The following is a 22,724-nucleotide window of genomic DNA, read 5'->3' as shown; positions in this document are numbered from 1 at the left end:
TTGCTTTGTGGAACTTGTTAGATGAATGACTAATGCCTCCTGGCAAGTGCCCTAGGTTTACTATTACCAAAACAATGGCACTTGATACAGAGCACCGTAGCCTTGGTTTTCACACAGGCAGGAGCTCAGGCTGCTGTTTTCTTTTGAACCCTAAATGCTGACTGCCCATTCATGCAACATCCCCCAAACACAGAGACACACACAAAGGGAAATTCTCAACTGACACGGTGACTTGTTCTAAAAAAACAACAGCGTCTTTCATCGCTCATTGTCCCCAATTTTTCCATTGTTATAAACCAAGAAATGTTTCCCCGTGTTTCTGTATCTAGATTTGGCTATCACCATGTGTAAAGCAGTAACTAAGCAGCTACATAGTATTATATAATTACTGGGATTATGACACCAACTGCATCAAACTGTCTACATTCCATAATAACAAAAATAATGACACAATCAGGTACAGTTTTGGAGCAAAAGCATCAGATCGCTCCCGCCATATACACAAGAAACTGTACCAAGTGCGAACGCTGGATGAAAGGCAGGTTCAGACTGTAACTCAACAAGTTGAATGCATGCAGTGTTTCCTCTAGAATTGTTGCCCCGCCTGGTGGTTTGAGCTAAAATTCCCCTTTACATAAAAGAAGACCTCAAAGCCATTATGAGGCCAGCCATATAGAAACAGTACGCATGTATCTACACTGTCTCTCAGTGACTACTCTTAAAACCTACAGTGTGCGCTATATGAATCATTGAAGAAAGTGTATTAGTAAACTTTTTTTGAATATTATCATTATGAGGACACATGCTAATAACTGCATAGCCATAGACACCAGCCAACACTAATAAACAGTACTTCTGTAATATGCGGTTTAAGTGTGGAATTTAACTCATTACCCTCATCAACCTCCGCCACAGAGGAGGTCTCATGAATGATCATTTATTCAGACACAAAGTAGATGAAAGCAAAATACTTCCTTTGGATATGTATTCATGTTGCTGCCATGTGGGACGCAAGCTTTCAAAAAATATTGTATACCATCAGGCAACACATTTGCATAAAGATTTATCAAAATGCAAAACTGAGCTATATTCACAGCGTTCAAGTGTCTTTGTGATTATTGGCAGCACCAGAGGCTTTTAAGAGTTGAGGTAGGTAATAGCTACCAGTTTCTAGTCATCTCAATCTGCATGTAGGTGTTTTTTTTTACGCGGGCATCGGTGTGTAGGGAACCAGAGACAAAAAAAACAAGCAGGAAAACAGCAGTGAAGTTGTTAAGCAGCTGATAAATTGGACTCACGAGGCCAGGTCTCAACTCGTATCAGTTTGAGGTCGGGAGAATTTTGACATCTACTGTATAGTTTACTGTGTCTGTTGGCTTGATTGGCTGCAAGGGCTGTCAGTCAGTGTAGCCGATCACTGTGAAGTCTCCTCATTATAATACGCAACGTGCTCAATTTGAATTTGTCGTCATGCTCAACAGAGTTTTAAAGCCCGCGCTTTAAAGAAATGGCTCTCGCTCTCACTCAGGTTGCAGTATAACGTGTTTGCTTTCATTTTCAGTATCTAGATTGCCTCCTTTAATCCAGCTCATGTTGCAATAATTCCAATATTATTGACAGTATTCTCTTCAACCACAAGAAATTCAATTATGTACTGTTGGGCCAACACAAAAAATCCAAATTTGGCTTATTACAACAGCAGGAGTTTTAAACTATCATTTTGAACCCTGCCGTAACACTCACACAAACACACAAGTAGGGTCTTATACACTCGCTCACTTTTACGCACATGTGCAGGCATACACCCACAAACCCACACATACACGCGCACACACACACACACACACACACACACACACACACACACACACACACACACAAACACTTCCCATATAGCTTGAAGGCATTTCATTTCCTCTCGTCCTATGACAACATCACAATATAATGGGACATGGTGTCACGTGACATGAGCAAGTACATGGAGCGATCAAACTGCTCTCTCTCTCTCCCTCTCTCTCTCTCTTTCTCTCTCTCTCTCTCTCTCTCTCTCTCTCTCTCTCTAGCTTGAAGGGCAGAACGGTCATTCGTTACGTAAACTGGAGTTGGTTCAATTTCCGTAAAATGTGCTTTGTGTCCTTGTCATAATCTGAGAGATGAAGGAGATAAAACATAAGTTAGTTATCGGTGTTCCTTCACGATTTTGATAAAATACCTTGCCTCATGTGTGCTCACTCCGCCCATGGAACCATAGCACAGTGAGGATTCAGTATTTCCCTGAGGTTTGCGAGGTTGATATAACACTACTTAATTGTTATGTTAGTATAATAACGACACCTGTATTTTTTTCTTCAGTGACTTCTTGAGGTGCACTACAAAAGAGTGTCCCATCCTCCTGACCAGTAAACCAGTTGGAAGATTTTCCCAAATATCAGTTTTATCAGGTGTATTCACCCCCTCCATTTGTAGGAAGTGACAAACCAATACTGAAGAGTAGAGCATCAAAAGAAGGAAACAAGTCTGAAGTCAACAACATTTGACCTTTAACCTCTCCCATCCTGTCCTTTGGCAGGAGGGACCACAGACCAGCATGGGGTGGCACGCACATTATGTAGTATGTTTTTAATTTTTTTTTTAAATATATTGCAGCACTGAGGTTAACATGTCTTAAAGTTGCTTCTTAAACAATTAATTTATGGCATACAGTTTATTTAAAAAGAAAATGCTGTACTGTTGAAGAATTGTTTTTTTTTCAGTATTCAGTAAAATCAGCGGTTTATTCCTTATGTATTGAACTTTTATTGTGACTGACCCATATACTCAGGTATTCACTGTCTGTGCTCCAGCAAAAAGCCGCCGCACAGTTTTCAGATGAGCTTGTAATTAAGTCATCTCGGAGCCTTGAGCTGAGACCATTTTGCCACTAATTGTCCCGAGTTTTAATTTCTAATGGAATAAGGGCCAGAGGGAATGCTGCCTAATGAGATGCAGTTACTCTGTGTGTGTGTGTGTGTGTGTGTGTGTCTGTGTGTGTCTGTGTGCGCACTCTTTTATCTGTTTACTGTAACTGCTATTGCGCCGGTGAATAAAGAAACAAGAGTGAGTAAAGCAAGATGTTCCATTTTGATTCCTTCACCCTGTTTCTGTTTATTCTACAAAGCACTCAGGCTGTCTCGGTGTTTCTAAACTGTACATTTACACATAATAAATGGTAAATGTAACTTAAAATAAGTAACCTAATTGATTGTTCAATGACACTGAAGCCGGAGCGTGTGTTTTAGCGATACATACTCCCTTTAATAGAAACTGATGAGCGCCCTTTTTGAATAACTGTGTGACAGTGGAGATCTTTCCAAAAGTGAGAAGTGCTTTCACCCTTGGCACTCAAGTTATTGCTCAGAAAGCGTGGCTGTAGACTGGAACTAGAAAGGTTGTTTACATAGCCTTGGGAGTGTTTGTGTCATGATTTAGATTCCAGGCATTTCAACAGCCAAATAAATCAGTTTAGACTTCTGAGGACAAGTAAACCTCCAAAAGAAGAAATGAGCCAGCTGTGTTTGAAATCGGTTAAAGTAGTGTTATCTCTAAAGCTTGAGCAAATTTGTTTTCAATTATTATAGCCAGAGGAAGTGGTGGTCAGAGTTCACAACGCATATGTGGTTTAGTATATTGGCAATAGGGATGTTTATCTCTATAGTAAAATAATGTTTTTGCCCTGTTTGTATTTGTCACTTTTAGAGTGTTTTTACAGCCCATTACATATGTGGTTTTGTTACTGCAGTCAGCTTGTGCTATGAGGTGTTACACTAAGGTGTGGCAGAAAAAATTTAAAATAAACTATACAAGCAGCCCAGAAGACACATGAACGCATGAATCTTTCCAACACTTTGGTGACTTCACTGTAATTTTTCTACCTTATCGCTTTTGAGTGGAGTTTGCTTTTGCAACTGACTCAAGGCCCTTCCTCTTATTGTTTCAATATGTCAGAGCATTGTTTGAATGAGGTCACCCATTACCGATCTGGCCTGGGGCCAGCTTGACTTCAGCTGATTTAATTGAATCTACGACATGAGTCAAACTCAAACAAGCAGAGACTGCTTTGCCATGACGGCCTCATTACTCCACATTAAGAACTCATTTCACAATGCATTGTGACTTTGGGCTTGACAAATGGTGAAAAGGGATGAAATCAAATAAGGCAGTGCATTTTGGAAGACTGCTCTTGAAAGGTCCTGGCTGAACAAAGTCCAGTACTGTACATAAATTATAGGCAAGCCAAAAAATGCTCTTTGGGCTATTTTGTATAAGTTAATGTGAATGTCTTCTGGTTTAAAGTGTTCCCGTGTTTGCCGTCTGCAGTAATGGAATGACATTCAATGCCATTTTCCCTCTTAAATGGAATTTTTGTCAAAGCGTTATGAATTCAACCTGCCTTGTCACTCAAGCCACAGACAGTGCTGAGAGAGGAGAAAATATGCGAATGAAACCTTTCACTGCAGATTTTACTGTTAGCTGTGAACAGACCAAATAATGATGCCTTTATCACGTCCACAGTGCCACAAACAAAGAAGGCTTTCTAGTGACATACCACAAGAAGTGATATGAGGCAGCATAATGACATACATTATGTATAAAACACGTAGACAATATTCAAGCACCACAGCAGTGTGCTAGCTGCATTTCAGCATTTCATCAGCTCCAACCTCGACAGTATTTCTCAATTAAGCACGCATTCTTTGAGGGCCATTGGCAGCTTGGGCCAGAGCTCGCGGGAAAAGAACGCAGAGCAAGGCCCAATGTGCCAGCCCCCCCTCCCCCCACAACAGGGAAGGAAATGTTGAGACTGCGAGGGCTGCGGAGTGGAGATACGACAGTGTTTGCTTAGGGCTAGGTATCGGGCACAAAAACAAACATGGCCGCCCTTAATGAGCCTGTTTGTCTGCCAAAGGTAAAGACAGCTGTTGTCTCTTGCCACAATGGAACAGGCCTCGGTGCGGTGGTGCACAGAGGAGCACTCTGCGTCCCCATAGTAACACTCACCTTGTGTGTACTCAAGAGGAAACTTATTAAGTCCTCTTTACAGATAAATAGTGAGTAAAATGTAAATTGCGAGGCCACACGGCACTTTCATAAGGTCCGGCTGTGAAATGAAAAGGTTTATTAAATCTAGTCTTTGGAACAGTAAAAGTGAAATGGCTCGTGGGAGTGTGAAACGGCTTTGCACCGAGGATAGACATCTGACAAACTCATAACATGGGCGCGTGAGAGTTGAGAAAACTGTGGCTTTGATAAATCAGACCACATGCTATTGGACCGTTTGAGAGGCCAGACTTTCTTTTTGCGTCTGTCGTTCAAGAGAAAAATCTCTTTAAAAAGCTCTTTTAGTTAAGGGGGAAAAGAAGAAGAAGAAGAAGTTTATTTTTGAAAGAACATTAATGTTCAGTGATAACGGCTGAAACCAGGAAAAGCACTTTTCTCCTGTATGAGAAAATTAATAAATTCTAGCTGTACCTGTCCAACTGAATCAGCACTGAAAGCTTGCTGCACTCCACGGCTAATTTTAGACTTAAGAATATGAGTGAGAGGACTGTACAAGCATTTTGTTGAGAGGGAAACGGCCAGTAAGAAACTGCGAACATTAAAGGTCCAAAGAACCAATTGCATTATGGGTGGCTTCTGTTGAAACAAAGCACCCCCACCGCCCCCACTGCTTTCCTGGCATTGTTGACTGAACATTTTGAGCCGCTGAATGCATGACATTTTTTTTCCATCATTAGACTGGCCTCAGACAAAAGAACTGGAAATGTCACAGTTAAACATAAAAAAAATCTATTAAATGGATGATGTGTGAGGACAAGCTTGTTAGTTAACTTTGGTTCCCGCCAACAGCAGCGAGGAAATACCTCACTTTAATAAGGAATAGTTAATATAGAAAAAATGCTGACGTTCATATTTGAGTTTAAGGGAGCACGGTATTTAAAAAACAAGCCATACTTGGACAAAAAGGGAAGAAAATGCTGAAAAATGATCATTTCACAGTTTAATTTATGTTTGTGATTATATTTTAATTCATTCACAAACGTTAAAGAGGACCTATGATGCTTTTTGACTTTTATGACCTATAAACGTTGTTATGATGATTCATAGTCATGCTTAACCATACTAAATTATCAAATAATGACTTACATGCATTTCGACGTATTCCCTGCTGACCGTCTGGGGTGTCTGTGCAGAGCACTAAACACTATTCTAGCCAGTCGAGAAGTCACGTCTTCAAAGCGGTCTACCCTTTCATAATTTGTGACGTCGCATAAAAATTTGTGACGTGACCACGCGGATGTTTCCATGTATGGTAATGCTGTCACTTCCCTGTTCGCGTCTGCCTCGCGCCCTTATAGGTCCATGCTCGCGCTTCCCGCCACTGAAAGTGTTCCGGAAGGAAGGTAACCAATCACAACGGAGTGGGGTTTGCAGGAGGGGGGAGGGTAGCGGAGATGGCCGATGCACAGGCGGAGGGAGCGGAGATTGCCGAAGCACACACACTCAAGTGTTGACAGGACGTGCTGGATCGCCAAAATAAGAGAAAGAGCTTCCCGAAAATCTACATAGTTTTTTGTGATGTGATTCGTGTCAGGTTGCTCTATAGCAGTGTAAAACAAGAAATTAAGACCAGAAAAGTAGTATAATAGGTCCTCTTTAAAGTTAACCTTAATAAGGCAACAATGCAAGACTTGAAATCATGTTATTGAATAAGATGTTAACCACTATATTATGTTAGAATAAGATTAAGGGAATCATAATCGCTAACACTTTAAAGATTGTTAACTTTACAATTGCTCAACGAGAATTTTTTGTTTGAAGATTTCAAAGAAATGCCACATTACTTAACCGCGACAGTATTGTGACTGACTGAAAATGTCCCTAACCACAGGTCCCGCATGATGTGACTAGTTGGCAATCTCTGCTCTACATTTTTGCATAAAAACACCACACATTGCATTTGACTGTTCCCCTTTTGTGGCATTGGTTTGGGGGTGCAATTGGTGTATGGTTCTGTGCAAAGAAGCATACACCATGTACAGGACATAGGAAATGTTATTGCCTCCTTTGGCAAGCCGTGACTCTACATGACAATGGAATTCATTTTGAGAACAGATATACTGTCCGAGTACAGATATGCAAAATTGAGTTTGTGTTGGTACAAACATTTCTCAGAGGCAGAAATGGTGTTTGGTACATTTGAAACCTCACTGGATGGACCCACTGTATAACCACTCAATTTGGTAGTAATATTAATGACTGAGGTTCAACGAAGAGATGAGAGGCTAACAAGCAACTGAATAAATGTAATTTACCTATTTATTAAACTTTCCAGGTTAGCTGTGAGCTTAGCAGGTGACAATCAAGCCCCATAAGGTATTAAACCAGCCTGCTGAGCTTCCCAAGTCATACAGGCTTTGTTGATAAATTATTGTTTTTAAAGGTAGACTACAGTTGTAACATACATAGCCTAAGGTCACTTGATTGTATCTATTCTTAGAGGTTCAACTCAATAGGTAGTAAACCTAAAGCAATCGCTAACTAATGAACCATAATGGCAAATCTTGATATTTGTATCTCTGTCCAGGGTAAAGATTACCTCTGCTATTTTCCCAAACAATATCATCCTTTTGTTGTCATAGTCATTTGAGGTGCCGTTCGTCTCGCCGGCCGTAATCTGTCAGCACTCCCCCTATTTGTTTGCTGCAGTGTCTTTCAATTAAACAGCAGGGCCAATTTCTTCAGAGATTACTTTTTGGAGTGACTCCCCAGGGAGGGAGCAGAGGAAATGGCTGAACACATCAGACACATTTGTCTTCTCTGCTTAGTTACCTTGCAGGGGCAAGATGGTGATACCCATTTCCTCCCATCTAATGTGTTTGCTTTACACCCTATGCCAACTGTCAGCATGCAGCTTCTTGACAGTCATTTTTCATTTGGAGCAAGTAGCTAGGTTTGATAAGCCAGCACATTGCACTCGTTTTGCATTTTCCCTTTCTTTTATCAGCCCGCTGTTGTTTTTTGAAGGTGGCAAACTTTTAACACGATTAAGGTTAAAAGTGCACTAGTGAGGAGATTATTACTTAATAGCCTTGGCTGCTTGTTGATTGAGAATAAAAAGCCAATTATCATAATAGGATATGGGACATAATGACAGAATTAAATGAGTGTGACAGACACACAATAGGCCCGCTCTGTCATCGCCTTAGCCCAGCCCGCTTATTAGAATTAATCTGGTCTGATTAAAAATGCAAATGGCTCAAAGTCATTGACGGAGTTTACATGTTTTTATAACATTTAACTGATTTAATTACATGGAAAATGAAATGGTGGGATGCGCGATTAAAATGATCCCCCCCCCCCCTCCACTCGTCACCCTGCTGCCAGTTGCCAGAGAGATGAATATTATCTGGTGCCAGGAAGAGAAGGTAATGAGATTAGTGCTCTCCCTCTCTCTCTCTGTTTTCTCTCTCCATCTCTGCCTCTCAGAAGCTGATGGTTCTGTTCAGCGAACCAAAGAAGAGCTTTTTTTATTGTTATCACTGAAAACATTTTATCTTGGCCTCAGAAGCACCTGCTGTATTGTGTGGGCTGAGAACTTCACACAATTTAAAGAGTTTCCTCCTACAATACATCATTGTAGAGGACCACTATATGATGTATAGCTGTGGGGGGAATATTCTGATTCTTCTTGGTGTTATTTGTCATACCTAAACAGCACTGCGGAGGAAGGATCAGAAGTCTTAAAAGATAGATCTAATTGTCTTAGGTGTTATGACATGCTGTGTAGCCTGCGGCAAGTTATGAATGTAAAAGGCATGTATCGACATTGTTTCCAACTCCAGCAAGGTGTATCACTTTTTACATGAAAATAAAAGCAAAAAAACAATTGTCTTTTGATGTGTGCTATATTCAATTGTACCAGTTGATATAGATTTTTTTGTAAAGTTCAAACATGAGAGCAGCCAGTTCCTGTTTTCAACCTTTATGCAAGTAAAGGTTTTTTAGACTTTATTCAGACTGGGCGCACCTTGTGCTGCGAGCTTGTTAAAAAGTGCAGATTGATAGTTTTGCTCACTTGAAACATGCTTGATGTTTTTGCACCCTTCAGCCGTGGCCGTAAAAAAAGACCTGCAAGCATGCGGTGGACATCCTGTGGGGGGAGGAAATTGATTTTGCTAGGTTTGTTTGTTCTAGACCGACAGGCGACATGCGTTGTTTGTTTTGTTTTTTCAAATGTATTTCTATACATTTCAGACCGATCATTTTATAGTTGTATTAACATGTTTTATGGCTCTTAGGACTTTAAAGCTTCCTCAGAATAGTTTTATTTGAGCCAGTATGTTTTTCCTCACAAACATAAAAGGGCTGCAATGTGCTCGAGAAGGCAATTTTCGACATGACAAAACGTTTTAAAATGTGATTCATGTGAATGGGCCAGATGTGCGGTCTCGATCTTGATGGGTTGGTGTCTATGCCTCACTGTTGCGCCGTTTTCCCACCCACCATGCCTTACATCGCCATCAGCAACGCGGCCATTCAATGTGTAATAGATGTCAACGTCAGGCTTTGAGATAGTGAACACGCTGTGAAGAAAGCTTTTTATTTAAAGAGCATTTGTTTTGCAGCAAGGAGAAAGACATATAGACCTAAAAGTTTGTGTTGACAGGACAGGATCAATTCCAACTGCGTGTCCGTACATCAGCTCAATGTGTTGAAATGGAAAGTATGCTATCGATCTGTGTGCATTAGTGCTCTACAGTAACATAAGCAATGAGTGGCAGAACAAAAGAGGCACTGTGCGTCACGCCAGAGGAGAGGTGCAGTACAAAGAAGGACAGTTAACTTCATGCAGTCTGTTGGCATTTCATTGTTTATCATTTTAGCTTCAAATGTGTATTTGTCTTTCATAAAAAAGAATTTTACTCACTCACACACATCTGGTAGTGATTTTGGATGGTTTGAAATCTATAGGCCCTAATATACCATGTTGCCCTGCAGAGAGGAAGGTTATAAAAGTATATTGTAGTAAAGGGCTGCAAGAAAAATATGATACGGCTTGACATTAAGAAAGCTTAGAAAGCCACCAAAGCCCGCCTTAATGGAGGTCAGGCAACACTTTTACATCCTCGAAAATCAAATCGCTCATTTCTATCTCCTTCAGCTTGCCTCACTCTTATTTATAAGGCTGAAAGGCATACGTACATCCTGCACTGATATTTCTCCTCTTCCAGCTTTTAATTTTGCCCCAGGGACAAAACACAATCACTCCATTGTGCCACATGGTACAGTATATCACATTCTGCAAATTTCAGCGGGAGAAAAGACGTAGTGTTGTGTCGGGGCATATTGCATCATGATAAATATGCTTTTGAGGAGAAGGGTAATGGTCGGAGGAGTGGGCGGGGGGGTCACTGTCAGGGCAGAAATGAATGAACTGTAGCACGGTGATTGGATTAGTGTATTGTAAACAACGAGTTATTTCTGCATTCTGTAAATGTCCTAATCCCAGGGGCATGGATTAAAGGCTAAACAAACTGAAATAAAATGAACCCCAACTAAAATATTTCCAGTACTTTAGGCCAGTGTTTCAGCTTATGTGTATGTGAATGTATCCGTGTAAAGAGGAAATTAACTGGGGTTTAATTCATGAAGTGTATAGGTTTAAAGGCCTACAGTACACTACATTGGCTATGTAGACAAGGATATGTAACCACATCTGAGAGAGAGGCAGTTAGACAGACAGACAGACAATGTGTCAGGGCCTTTTCAGTGACTTTACCGGTTCAACCGTATACCTGCACAAACCAATGACAGGAAACTTGGTGGTGACAAGGAAAACCCTGAGATGCCACTCGGAGTGGTAAAAATAGGCCACATGGCACGAGTGACAGCACGCGAGGGAGAGGAGAAGAATCAGAACGAGGAGGAAAATTGGTGCATGGGTGTCTTCTTGTAGGGACTTTCTATTGCAGGCCCATGAGAAGAAATGTCACTCTTTAATGTTGGCAAGTTGTTGGATCAGTCTCATTTTTCTCTCAGAGAGAGAGAGAGAGAAAGAGAGAGAGAAAGACAACTGAATAATGAATACAATTAACACAAGTTTACAGTCTGCACCTCCTACACCTTCACAGTAAGAAAAGCTGCCCACTTAAACCCATTTCCACCTTAAATGTGTTACAAATCTCACTTCTTAACAGTGTTTAACGGGTGGTACTTCTTGTGTCAAACACTAGGCTCCTCTATAGACCTCTGACTTTACTACAATTCTTGAGATAAAGGATAGATCGACACTTTTTTCCTTAAACAGCAGTCTGTTGCCCATATGAAGACTGAAACCAAATGGCAAATTCACAGTTGTTGCTCTATGCAAGAATATATTCAAAGGTTTATCTGAAGCCACTATGAGTTCCTTTTTGTCACTGTCCTCCCACTGCCGTCCAAAGGGGGGAAACACTGTCCGAGTTTTCTACTTAAAAAGGATGGAAGATAACCAATTTATTTGACTAACTCAGAGTGCTGAACCTCATGTTGGCTACAGATTAACGCTCAGAAGGGGAGCTTTTAGTCAAGTCAATTCAAGTCCATGTTTACATTATAACCCAGGATCACAAATAGCAATATGCCTCAGGGGGCTTTACAATCTGCACTGCATACGACACCCCCTGTCCTTAAACCGGATAAGGAAAACAACCCGGGAGGAAAAATTTAAGAAAATATGCAAGACGGTTAGGAATAACAAGTGGGATAATTAGTGCAAACAAAACCAGTTTCAATATTCATATGGCCAACTGACATACTTGAAAAATGGTGAACCTATCCTTTAACTCTTGTTGGCACTAAAATGTTTGCAACTTAACCAATTTGAGAAATGCTCACTATTCATATGGCCAAATAAAATGCTGCTTTATTAGAAGGGGTTACAAACCAAAAAGTTTAAGAAAACTGGTATGGCGGGCTGCAGTGTATAGTGTACAGAAGTAAACTGACTCTGGTTTTGTGGGAACTGAGACAGCTCCGTATGAAGTTAAAATAGTGAAATAACCCAAACACAGCATTCTGTATCAGACACCAGGCTTTTGTCTGAAAGATGTGTAAGTGAAGGTCTTGCCAGCCTTTTTCTACCCAGACCACCATAGCTGCTAACGGTCAAGCAGTAACACCCAGTCTTATTCCGCTCTTGGCCCTTGAGGAATGAAAAACGACGTCTCCTCGGGCCTGGCCCTCCTCTGCATATCTGCTCATTCATCTGGGCCGCTCATTAAAGGCTAATTACCTGTAATTAGTGAATCATGTCGCTTTAATGAAGATGTTAAAAGCTGTTGGAGCCAGAAGGGCCGCCCTTAATTCTGAGTGATGTTCAAGATTAGCGGCAGACAGGAATTCAATAAAGGCGGAGATATTAATGAAATATTAGCTTCTTCTTCTTTCTTTTCTTTTTGTTGCCTGAGCCATCATAGCGGGCTTGTATTATGTTTATATCTCACGTTCATTTGCAATTCCAGGGGCATGGACACCTGGCTCCGGAGGGCAAGTACGTGTTACTATATCAGAGCAGGCTAATAGGCACAATGATGATGAAGCTGTGTGTGTCTGAGTACAACTGTGTGCATGTGGTGCTTGCGCTGGAGAGTGTAATGCTTGCTCTAATGTGTGCCATGCTGAGTGTGTGTGTGTGTGTGTGTGTGTGTGTGTGTGTGTGTGTGTGTGTGTGTGTGTGTGTGTGTGTGTGTGTGTGTGTGTGCACGCGTTCCCTGGCGGTGTGGTGAGTGTTTAATCTGGCCCGGTGGCGTGCCGTTGGCCCGGCTAATCACAGTGTGTCTGTAGGAGTGCGCTGAGCCAGGGGAGCACGCCGTCGCTAACAGCGCCTGACAGACTCATTAGAGAGACCTGGCACTGAGCTAGCAAGGCACACACACACACACACACACACACACACACACACACACACTCAAACACTTTGAACACACACACACACACACAACAGTAGGAAAGGCACTTGGGCTCAACTGCACAGACATTTGGATGAATTCACACACTTAAAAACCTCTCTTTTTTTGGTTGTTGTCATTTTCGCACACAGAAACACACACACACACTCATTCATATAATATTCCATAGATGGGTGTGTGCTGCCTCTGTCTCTTTCACACACACAAACAAACACACACAGGCTCAGTGCTCCACGTGTGAGAACAAGGCAGGCGGTGACCCCTCGCAGTCGCAGCCCAAACACAGACAAGAGCCCAGAGAGCATCTGCGAAAAGAGGAGGGGAGGGGTGATGGAGGGTGGGAAAAAACGAGAGGCAAAGAGGAGTGGAGTGGAGAGAAGGGAATCATATGACGCAGCAATGCTTTCTCCCATTCAAATGGTGTGCTGAGACAGGCAAATTACATTTTCAAAAGCTAATTGTGTGCAGCCAGGAGCTCACCTTAAAAGTGTAAGAAATAGTGTGCTGATGGTGGCAAGTATATTTCCAGGTAATTTACTGTGAGATGGTTTGGAAGTCCTCCTTTGGGCAAAACTTTATTCTTTCTTTCAAAATGTGAAAATTTAAGTAAAAAACAAATCATTTGACAAGATCAGGTAGAAGGACTGTTAGCAAAGTTCGACAAACTGCTTTGACAAAATATTTAAGACTTGTTCGCCTTGCTCTCACAGCGAGGTTAATTGCAGCTCAGCTGCAGCAGAGCCAAGTGGAAACATTAGGTTCGGCTGAATAACAGGTGAATGCAAAACAGGTCAATATGTAGTCAAGTGTGGGCCCCGCCAGCTGTTCCCTCCCTCTGCTCTGCCACAGCCGCACAATGGTGATACACACACACACACACACACGCACACACACACACACACACACACACACACACACACACACACACACACACACACACACACGACACACACATGTTCATGATTTGAAAATAAGAAAAAACAGGGAAGGAGTTAAACATGTAAACAGGCAAGTAGAAATCCATTCTTATTTTAATGTACTGTATTTCTCTCATTTAAATAACTAACATTTGGTGGAACATAAACATAGACATAAACAGGAAATGTAAATAAATAAATACATACCATGATGCATTACACAAGTTGTGATAAACCATACAATAACACTGGAAGTATGAAGCTGGAGTTTTTTTTATATTTTTCTTATTTTCAACAAATCCCCTTGAAAAGACCAACAACAACAATAAATTGATCTGCCTAATAAGTATTGCCTGTGGCCGAGGCCTGATATGGCTTGTTATTTCTGTGCCATATCACACCATTATTGTAAAACAAAGCAACACCATCTTAGTGCCAGCTAGTGTCATTACTAAGCAACACACCAAATATTTGTCAATATGCAGCTGAAAGTATGCAGAAATGCTCTTGGTAAATGGTAAACCTGATTACAATTCTTGCAAACAGTTGCCTATTTACAAATTCATCAGGCAGAGAGCTGCATTAACATTCATTTGCAGTTGTGTTTCTTTGCACCTGGCAAATGTATGCTGAACGTTGGCTCTCCTTTTAGCTCTGTGTTGCCCTCCAATAACTCCAAAGGAAAACATGGCTTCTTTCGCTGGTAAATGCACAACTATGTTCACTTGCTAATCGCTAACTCCCTCCGTCTGTTATTTGGTACTGGTCAGGTAGTCCACAGAAGGTTTATCACAGCATTTCTTTAGGGGGTGAGAGGTTTCAGTTAACCAAAACAGTAGTAAAGTTGTAGGCCGTAAAACCAACACAATGAGCTCAAAGATGCTAAAATACTCCATATAATTCTCTGTGGGTTTTTCACCATGAGCCATCCATTTCAAACAAAGTCCTTTGGTTCTATAGCTGAGCAGCCTTTAAAAAAAGAAAGAAAATAAATACATTTAACTTTATATTTGTGACCTATTTTTAACGACAAGCATTTTTTTCTGTGGGAACAAGTAGCGTGGCGGAGTGCCCCAGGCAGGTTAGGGAAGTTGGAAAGTACTGTTGGCTTTCATCTTTTCACTGGCTTGTTCACAGTTACAACAATACCAACAACAACAAAATAAAGAAAATTAAACACTTTCCTTATTGTAGACACATTTAAAACACTTCAGAAATGAAAAAAAAACCCTTAACGGTTACACAGAATACTGGCAGATGTCTCTGTCTCTTTTTTTCTCACTTTGTGAGCCACACTTATCCTTCCTTTTCTTTCATACGCTAACCTCCTCCTTGTTATTTTTAATCTTAACTGGTGGCTGTAACTGAAAGTTTGGTTTTAGTCTCTCTCTCTCTCTCTCTCTCTCTTCAGAGTACAATAGCTGTTTTGCTCTTCTCTCTCTCTCTTTCTCTCTCTCTCTCTCACTCTTCTCCAGCACAAGGCAATGACATTGAGGGAATGTGATGTGATGTATTGTAGTGAATAATGTATTCTGCGAGGATTGTACAGAGCGCGTAGAGCAGATGGCAGCAGGTTGATCTCAATGTGTGTGTGTGTGTGTGTGTGTGTGTGCGTGTGTCTGTGTGTGTGTGCATGTGCCTGTGTGTGTGTGTGTGTGTGTGTGTGTGTGTGTGTGTGTATTTTTAATGATGACAGTGTGTATATGTGTGACTTGCGTATGAGCGTGTGTCTGTGTGCGTGCTCACCCAGAATGGGGGAGGGGAAGGAGGAGAAGAAGAGAGGGAGGGAGGGAGGGAGGGAGGGAGGGAGGGAGAGAGTGGGGGTTGGTCTGTATGTGTGTCGATGTGAGCCTCCTTTGTGAGATAAAACATGCAAATGGTGGATTATTTTAATGCATTTTTTTTATTCCAGAGCCCCGAGCCTTAATCCCTAAAGCAGTTGAAATGAAAATAGTATATGTTTTCTTTCAAACTCTCTCCCCCCCTTACTGATAGGAATTTACAACTACCAGCTGTCTAGGAACGGGATCCTTTGCACTTAAATTTCTCTCTGGTGTAGTTACAGCCAAAGACTGATGATTACATCCGGATAGCATGGGATTGACTAAAGCTTGTCAGGCCTCAACTGCTCTGTTACGCAGTGGAAGGATCATGGTTGGGAATTTTTTCCGATTGAATGGTGATAATGTCAATGTCCATCATAATAATAGAGCCGGGTGCTCAGTTTGTTACTTGACGTGGATTGCAGACATAAAATATATAGGGGAGAACGGGGTAATCTGATCCACTTTTTACATTTGCTCCCCTCTAAGCGAGCTAGAATGATTTATCACTCAAATTTACACATTTCCCATTAATTCAGGATGTTTCCTAGAAATGGGCATTCGCAGAATTTTTTCAAGACAAAGGGCAGTGAAAATATGATTGTTTTAAAAAAAGTTGTCATGTGGCTCACTTTACCCCAGCTGTGGGGTAAACTGATCCACTTACTTTTTCCACTCTGAAACTACCATAACAACACATATTGTAACAGTAAGAATCCTGAAAGCAAGCCACACATTCCAGAACTAATGTCGGACTAGTAAAACAATTATGGGGTTTGGTCAATTAAGCAAAGCAAATGTTCTAAACACTTGAAAGTAACTCTGAACAAAATCAAATACAACATATTATAATTCAAAAGGTTTTAATAAGATTCAAATGAAAGATTGAACCAGTTAGATTAGAACACAGTCTGGGTGTCAGAACACAGGACCCTTAGAGCCAGCTTGTGTCTGGGGGTCAAAGCATAGGAAAATCAGAACCAGCGAGAACAGCATGGGACTCAGAACACAGGAGAAGACCCAACTGGATTATAACATCAGCCTGTCATACTCTACAACTAGGCCTACTCTACATTCCAGCCCTGAAGGTTACAGGGAAAGATGAGAAGGTGCTCTTTCCGTGTGGTTGCCCCAGGTCGTCTTCCTGGTGTATTTCCTTGGCATGATGGCTTTTCTACAATGTGTGTGACATTAAAATAAAACACATGTCATGTAATATTACATTGAAATATGTTTAAGACTAAACTTAACTTGTGCCTCATGGTGGGGGAAATTGAGACAGTGGCTCACTTTCCCCCACAGCATTTGGCTCACTTTCCCCCACCACCACAATTTGAGAAAAAACTACCTCTCTTAGCATTTCAGGCTAATCTTTAGCTAATATCATCACATGGTTTTTATATGTTGGTAGTTCATCAACACGTATGATAGAAGTTTTTCGACGTGAATACATTTGCTTTGGCACAACAGTTGATTAAGTTGACAGCAAGGAAAATTTACTTTTACATGCAAAATACATATTTTGGTGAAAAAAACAAGCTTACCACATCACCATGAGGTCCTCTCTTTCAGGGCCATGGGGAAATGAGAGGGGCTTGAAAACATATATCTCACATGACCGCAAATGTTTTCCGTTGCCTAGATACAGGGGGTGGCTCACATTACCCGATGCCTCAGATTCCCCCGTTCTCCCCTATATATGCAAATGTTTAAACTCTTGCACGTGGTCAACCAATATGTATGTAAAATAAATAAATAAAAGAAGGACTACAGCACTTGTATTACATGTAGGATTTGTGCCAACATGCTTATAGCGTATCAATAGTTCATAATACATCTGAAGAATAAATATGGGAACAACTAACTACCTCATGGAAAAGAGTAAACACTTGTTTAGCTTTTCTTTTTCTTTTTACATGTGACATACTGTATGATATTTCACATGCCTTTTGGTGAAATGAATGTCACATGTGATGTCTTTGTTTGTTTCTGGTGTAAACTATCTATATCTAAACTATGTATTTTTGCCTGTGCTTTGTTAACTAGTTAAAACATACATAGAACAAGACTTTGTCTCGTAATGAGTTTTCGCACTCAGAAGGGGTAGAATATTACCATTCTAAGCAATGGATTAGGTAGTACACTCAAGCACTCATGCACACTTTTTCCCCAGTATGAAGTTTTCCCCTATAGACGATGCTAACAGATGGTTGAATCTATTTACCTTCACTTGGATGATGGGTTTATATACTTAAGGTTGTCATTCTATATTTTCCTGCACTTAGCAGAGAAGAGGGGTTGCACTCACACTGTTTGTGTTTGACTGCTTCCTTTTTCACAATTTAAACCACTGATTGTGTGTTTGTTTGTTTTACTTGGAACCATACCCCAAACGTCCTGCTTATTTCCATCCATTCCCTACCTGTTGGTTACCTTGCTGAGGAGCTGATGGTATGATGCCCCACATTCTGCGCTTGGGCTTTGTCAGGCCTCTGAAGGCTCATCAGCCACTTGGAAAACAACAAAATATTCAAAATGCAAAGCCTGGTAGATCCTTTACAACTGGCCTGCAGTAGTGTTATATTACAGAAGCTAGACACCACAATTACAGAAAACATGTTTTTATTGTATCCTTCGACCACAAAAAAAATCAAGAACCTTGTTATTGCTTTTTCTATTACATTGTAATCATTATTAAGTTGTTGTGCATTTGAGGATTTTCTTAAAATATCAAGCCTAAATCACAGCATATGAAACAGTAGGGAGGAGAAAGCTTGTTCATCTTAGTGTCTTTCATATTAGGGACAGTGAGCATAATTGGGTAAATGTATTTAAGTATTTGAGTGAGCTGATTCAGCCTCTCTGGGATGGTTGATATTGTACTTAGGAAGAATATTGCCGGAGGCAATTCATTAGTGGTAAATAATTGAGAGGCTCGGATAGTGCTAAGGTAAAATGCCTGTTATTATTTTATGGAGTTTGTGTTCTTAGGGCTTTTCAGTTTAAGAATATAAAAAATGCACAAGCCTTCCACAAATTACTCACTAGAAATATTCACATTGGACGCTAATGGCTTACCATCCATCTTCCATTATTTTGAAGCTCCGCAAAAGTGTTTCCCTGCACCATTATCAGTTCTATTTTTGCTTTTGGTGAGGTTCTTTTATCTTGTGTTATTTTACCCTCATACTTTTTCCATTTTTCACCGTGGTTATTAAGGAACATCATCTATTTCAGTAGGATACCTTACAATAACATTTTATTTTTAGGAAAACATATACAGTATATCTCTCCCCTAGCTTTGAACGCTTGTAGTTTGGATGGTAGCGTCTTGTCTCTGAAAAAGGGGTGTGGCTGATGTGGAGCTGTCAGCTAGACATGCAGCAGGCCAGTATGGAGCTAGTCATAGCAAGGACATATGTTATACATAGATGCAACTCGTGGAGTCTTGGGATGTTTTATTTGCATGTCAACTGTTCTAGACTCCTGTCATTGTTGAGATCACCTGCATTTGTTTAATTAACCCTCGATCGGCTCATGCATTCAACTAATCTGTCTTTATCGTAAAGCTTTCAACCAAACCCCACTGTTTCTTCTGTCTCTTCATTTATGTCTGTGCATGCTTCAATTCTTATCTGTTAAAAGTTGTCACCTTTACATGTTGGTTTTCCGGTGATGAAACTTAAAGGCCACTGGGTTTTTTTATTTAGCATCGATGATCTTGTACACCCACACCGCACCACCACGTGACAACCAAGAAACGGGGGAGCAACTGAAGGTCTCATCGGCCGTTCACAGCAGTGTATGCCATAATAGCGTGACATGTTTAGCCCGTGGTCTGTGGTCTTGGCACAAGAGCTGTTTGTTCTTAGCAGGTCAACGTTTGTGTATAATTGTTCAGTGTTTGGTAAGATGCTCACACTTGCGGTTTGATAGTTTTTTTTTTGTTGCCATTCTTGTAGTGTGACTCTAGGGGTGAAAAAGTTAGTTGTTCCTTCTACCTGGCTGTCTGTAAGTCTATTTGTACAAAAGTACTACTTCTCCAAAACCTCTAAACCTGATGAGGGCGAACATATTAGATATCCTAAAGTACAGAGGATGATGAACCCTTTTGATTAACGTAACAACATGGTGCCATGCTTCAACTTTTTATGCCCCATACCATTACTGTGGCTGAATTTAACTATGTGATGTATGTCATATTCATATTACAGATCATATTTATAATGTAGGTTGATTGCTCTCACTCCAACGCATTGTTTGCTATGAGCTGCTGTATTGAATGTACGTGGAAACAGTGTATATCCACTGGTTGCTCCATGATACTCCTTTAGTCTCCAGATGCTTGGCTCAGTGCCAGTGTTCAGCCCCCACTGTCTTGTAGGTTGTAGGGGAGTTTGTGTATACGCTTGTCAGTGTATGTAAGGGAGTAGGGAGGTTGGCATGGGGAAGAGGCGTGCCCAAGGTGGAGGGGATGTCAGCTCATTAACCCCCATTCTTTCCCTATAGCCTGGCGCTGCCTAGAGTCACTTTGTAAGGCTCATGTCATTACTCCGCCCCCTGAACGCGTGTGCTGGGCATGAGTGGAAGAGCAGAGCGACCGGAGAAAGGGAGAAGGAGGGAGGGAGGGAGGTAGGGAGGGATGGGGTGGTCCTTAACATGTGCCTTTACAAATACCCTGCTTGTATCTCGCAAACTAAAGCCCCACCATTTCTGTTTCTTCCCCTACTTTTGTCTCCTCTGTCTCTTCTCTTTCCCTCCCTGCTGTCTCTCTCTAACCACAGGCCCGGTACAGTGTGGGTGAACGAGGGGTTAGGCTCCACACTGCCCACCACCCAGGCATCAATCCAGCTAGGAAAAGACTGCCCACTTCTGTGGTGAGATACAGTAGCCAAGCCTTACATTTTTTTCATGGGATCTCTCCTGATTGTGCTACCCAATTGATGTAGAAAGGTGTACCTCAAGGTAGCGACTTGGGCCCAGTGGGACTTTGGATGCTCCAAAAATGAGGCTATCTAGAGCTTTGGGGGAAAATTGGTCTTCATGGGGAGGCATATGTGCTTAAAAAGAAAACACACATACTGTCCAAGCTATATACATACATGTATACAACACATTAGAACAAACACATTTCATTTTCTCGACTACACAACACAAATAATTGCATGCATTTGCATTCAAAAACAGCCACACTTACTGGAATTTACTGATGCTATCAGGGGTTCTGTTTCTTACGGTAATTGCAGAAAAATATGTGTGAAAACATGCAAATCTGCAAACTAGCCTCTGTGGTTGTCATAGCTGGGTCACAATGTTTGGGCATCCATACAAACAAAGTCAGAATCTGAAAGCATGTTTGACATCAATAGAGTTCATCTGCAAGAACTTAGAAATATAATAATGAATACATTAATGCAAGAGAGAATTATTCTACAGCAAAGATACAAATAGTTCCCAAAATATAATAGCTAGATCCTTCCTGAGACAGCCTGCTGTCAGAACAATATGTTTCGAATTTTACTTTCTGTGAATTGTATATACTTTGAAAAAACTACACTGATAATCTATTAGACGGTCTGATATTGTTAGTTAATAATGCAGACTACTTTCCTGTTAAGTAAAAACTGTAAACAACTGTTAACACATGGCATGTATTACTAGTGCTATAATTATTTGCTGTGAAATTGAACAAACGGTATCATGATTAACGGTAGCAGTCATTCAACAATTACAAGACTTCCCTCCCACCTTTTATAGCTCTAAGTTTGCGTTTGTGCATTCAGCTGACCCAAACCAATGCAAAGCCCAAACCTGTTGTGTGTCTCTCAACAAAGAACAACTCCATAGAAATAGATTGATGTGTTTCCCAAAGCTCAAAATTATTTATTTTTAGTCACTGCCAGAACAGTCAGTCTTTTTTCCCTCTTCTCCCTTTGCTCTTTCATACTTTATTCTGTGCAGAAGCAAGAGAGCAGCAGATTGCAATAAGATAACCAATTATATGCTAGAGGAAACCAGAGTTTTTTTCCTCCCTTGCTGCAGTTATCTGATGCTGTGGTGAGCAGAGGCAAAGGGCTGGGGTAATGTGACATTCACTCTGCCCTTTATCTTCTCTCATCACTGTTTACACCAGTCAGTTAAAAGTGGCTTGTGCTCTGCATCCTCTCGTGCTGCCAGACAAACCTCACTGACACAGACATGCACTTACTGTATGGACTCACGTGCAAATATACACCCACTCACACGTTCTCACCCCCAGACCATACAATGTGTGTGAGTGTCAGGTCGACTTGTGGAATAACTACTTTGCTCATAGTAGCCCCCGTAGCGCTACTGTACCTGCTGGGGCTATAGCTGCTAATTGCACGTGATGCTACTATGCTTGGTGCTAAGAAGGTGTTTCCCAGCACTGATGAGCAGAAAGAACATTGAAGGCCACTGTGGCAGGATGAGAGAGGTTCTGTGGGTGGCATTTTGGTCTGACATATTTTTTTTGTCTTCTGTTATAGCCCCTATAGACTTGCACGTGGCACACTCCATGTTTATGACCTCTTTTGCAAGCTGCTCTAGTTCCTGCACAGATAGACTGATTATAGGGATGGTGCCCAATGAAGCTGTAGGTTGACACACTGGTACCTCTTTGAAAGACACAATATTAATGAAATCGACTGTTGAACTTCAACCTATGATAACAGCTTTGTCTGGTGGGCAGCTGAAAAAGACCAAAAACCCAACTTAAATTTGAACCTTTTAAATTGAATGGCAAATAACTTAAGAAAGGTTTAGACTAATTAACTGAGAAAACTTATAAATGAAATACATGTGCCTCGTCAAAAGCACTGAAACAGTACAGATTCTTTCCATCTGTTACAAATAGTTTTGATGTGAAACAATCACACACTTGGCAGGTTTGCAAACGTGCAGCCTGAGTTTTTTGTTGCAGCCAATTGCAACCACAGATAAATTACTTATTGTAAGCTTCCATTTCACACACT

General features: G+C 41.0%; 1 protein-coding gene across 3 annotated transcripts in view; it reads left to right on the top strand.

The window, feature by feature from the left end:
• LOC307253387 (TOX high mobility group box family member 2-like) overlaps positions 1-22,724 on the top strand; it is a 72,193-nt gene that overhangs the window by 8,574 nt on the left and 40,895 nt on the right. The window contains exon 2 of one of the 3 annotated variants that reach the window (XM_080031410.1): positions 20,514-20,606. The exons of the other annotated variants lie outside the window; for them this stretch is intronic. Within the exon in view, the coding sequence (XP_079887536.1) occupies positions 20,514-20,606 (93 nt within the window). The remainder of the gene's footprint in view (positions 1-20,513; positions 20,607-22,724) is intronic. 3 annotated transcript variants of the gene reach the window in all.

The sequence above is a fragment of the Ammodytes marinus genome (genome assembly GCF_949987685.1).
Source record: "Ammodytes marinus genome assembly, chromosome: 7".
NCBI classification, from domain to species: Eukaryota; Metazoa; Chordata; class Actinopteri; order Uranoscopiformes; family Ammodytidae; genus Ammodytes; species Ammodytes marinus.
Note: the sequence above shows the minus strand (reverse complement) of the source record. Positions and strands in the feature narration are given on the sequence as shown.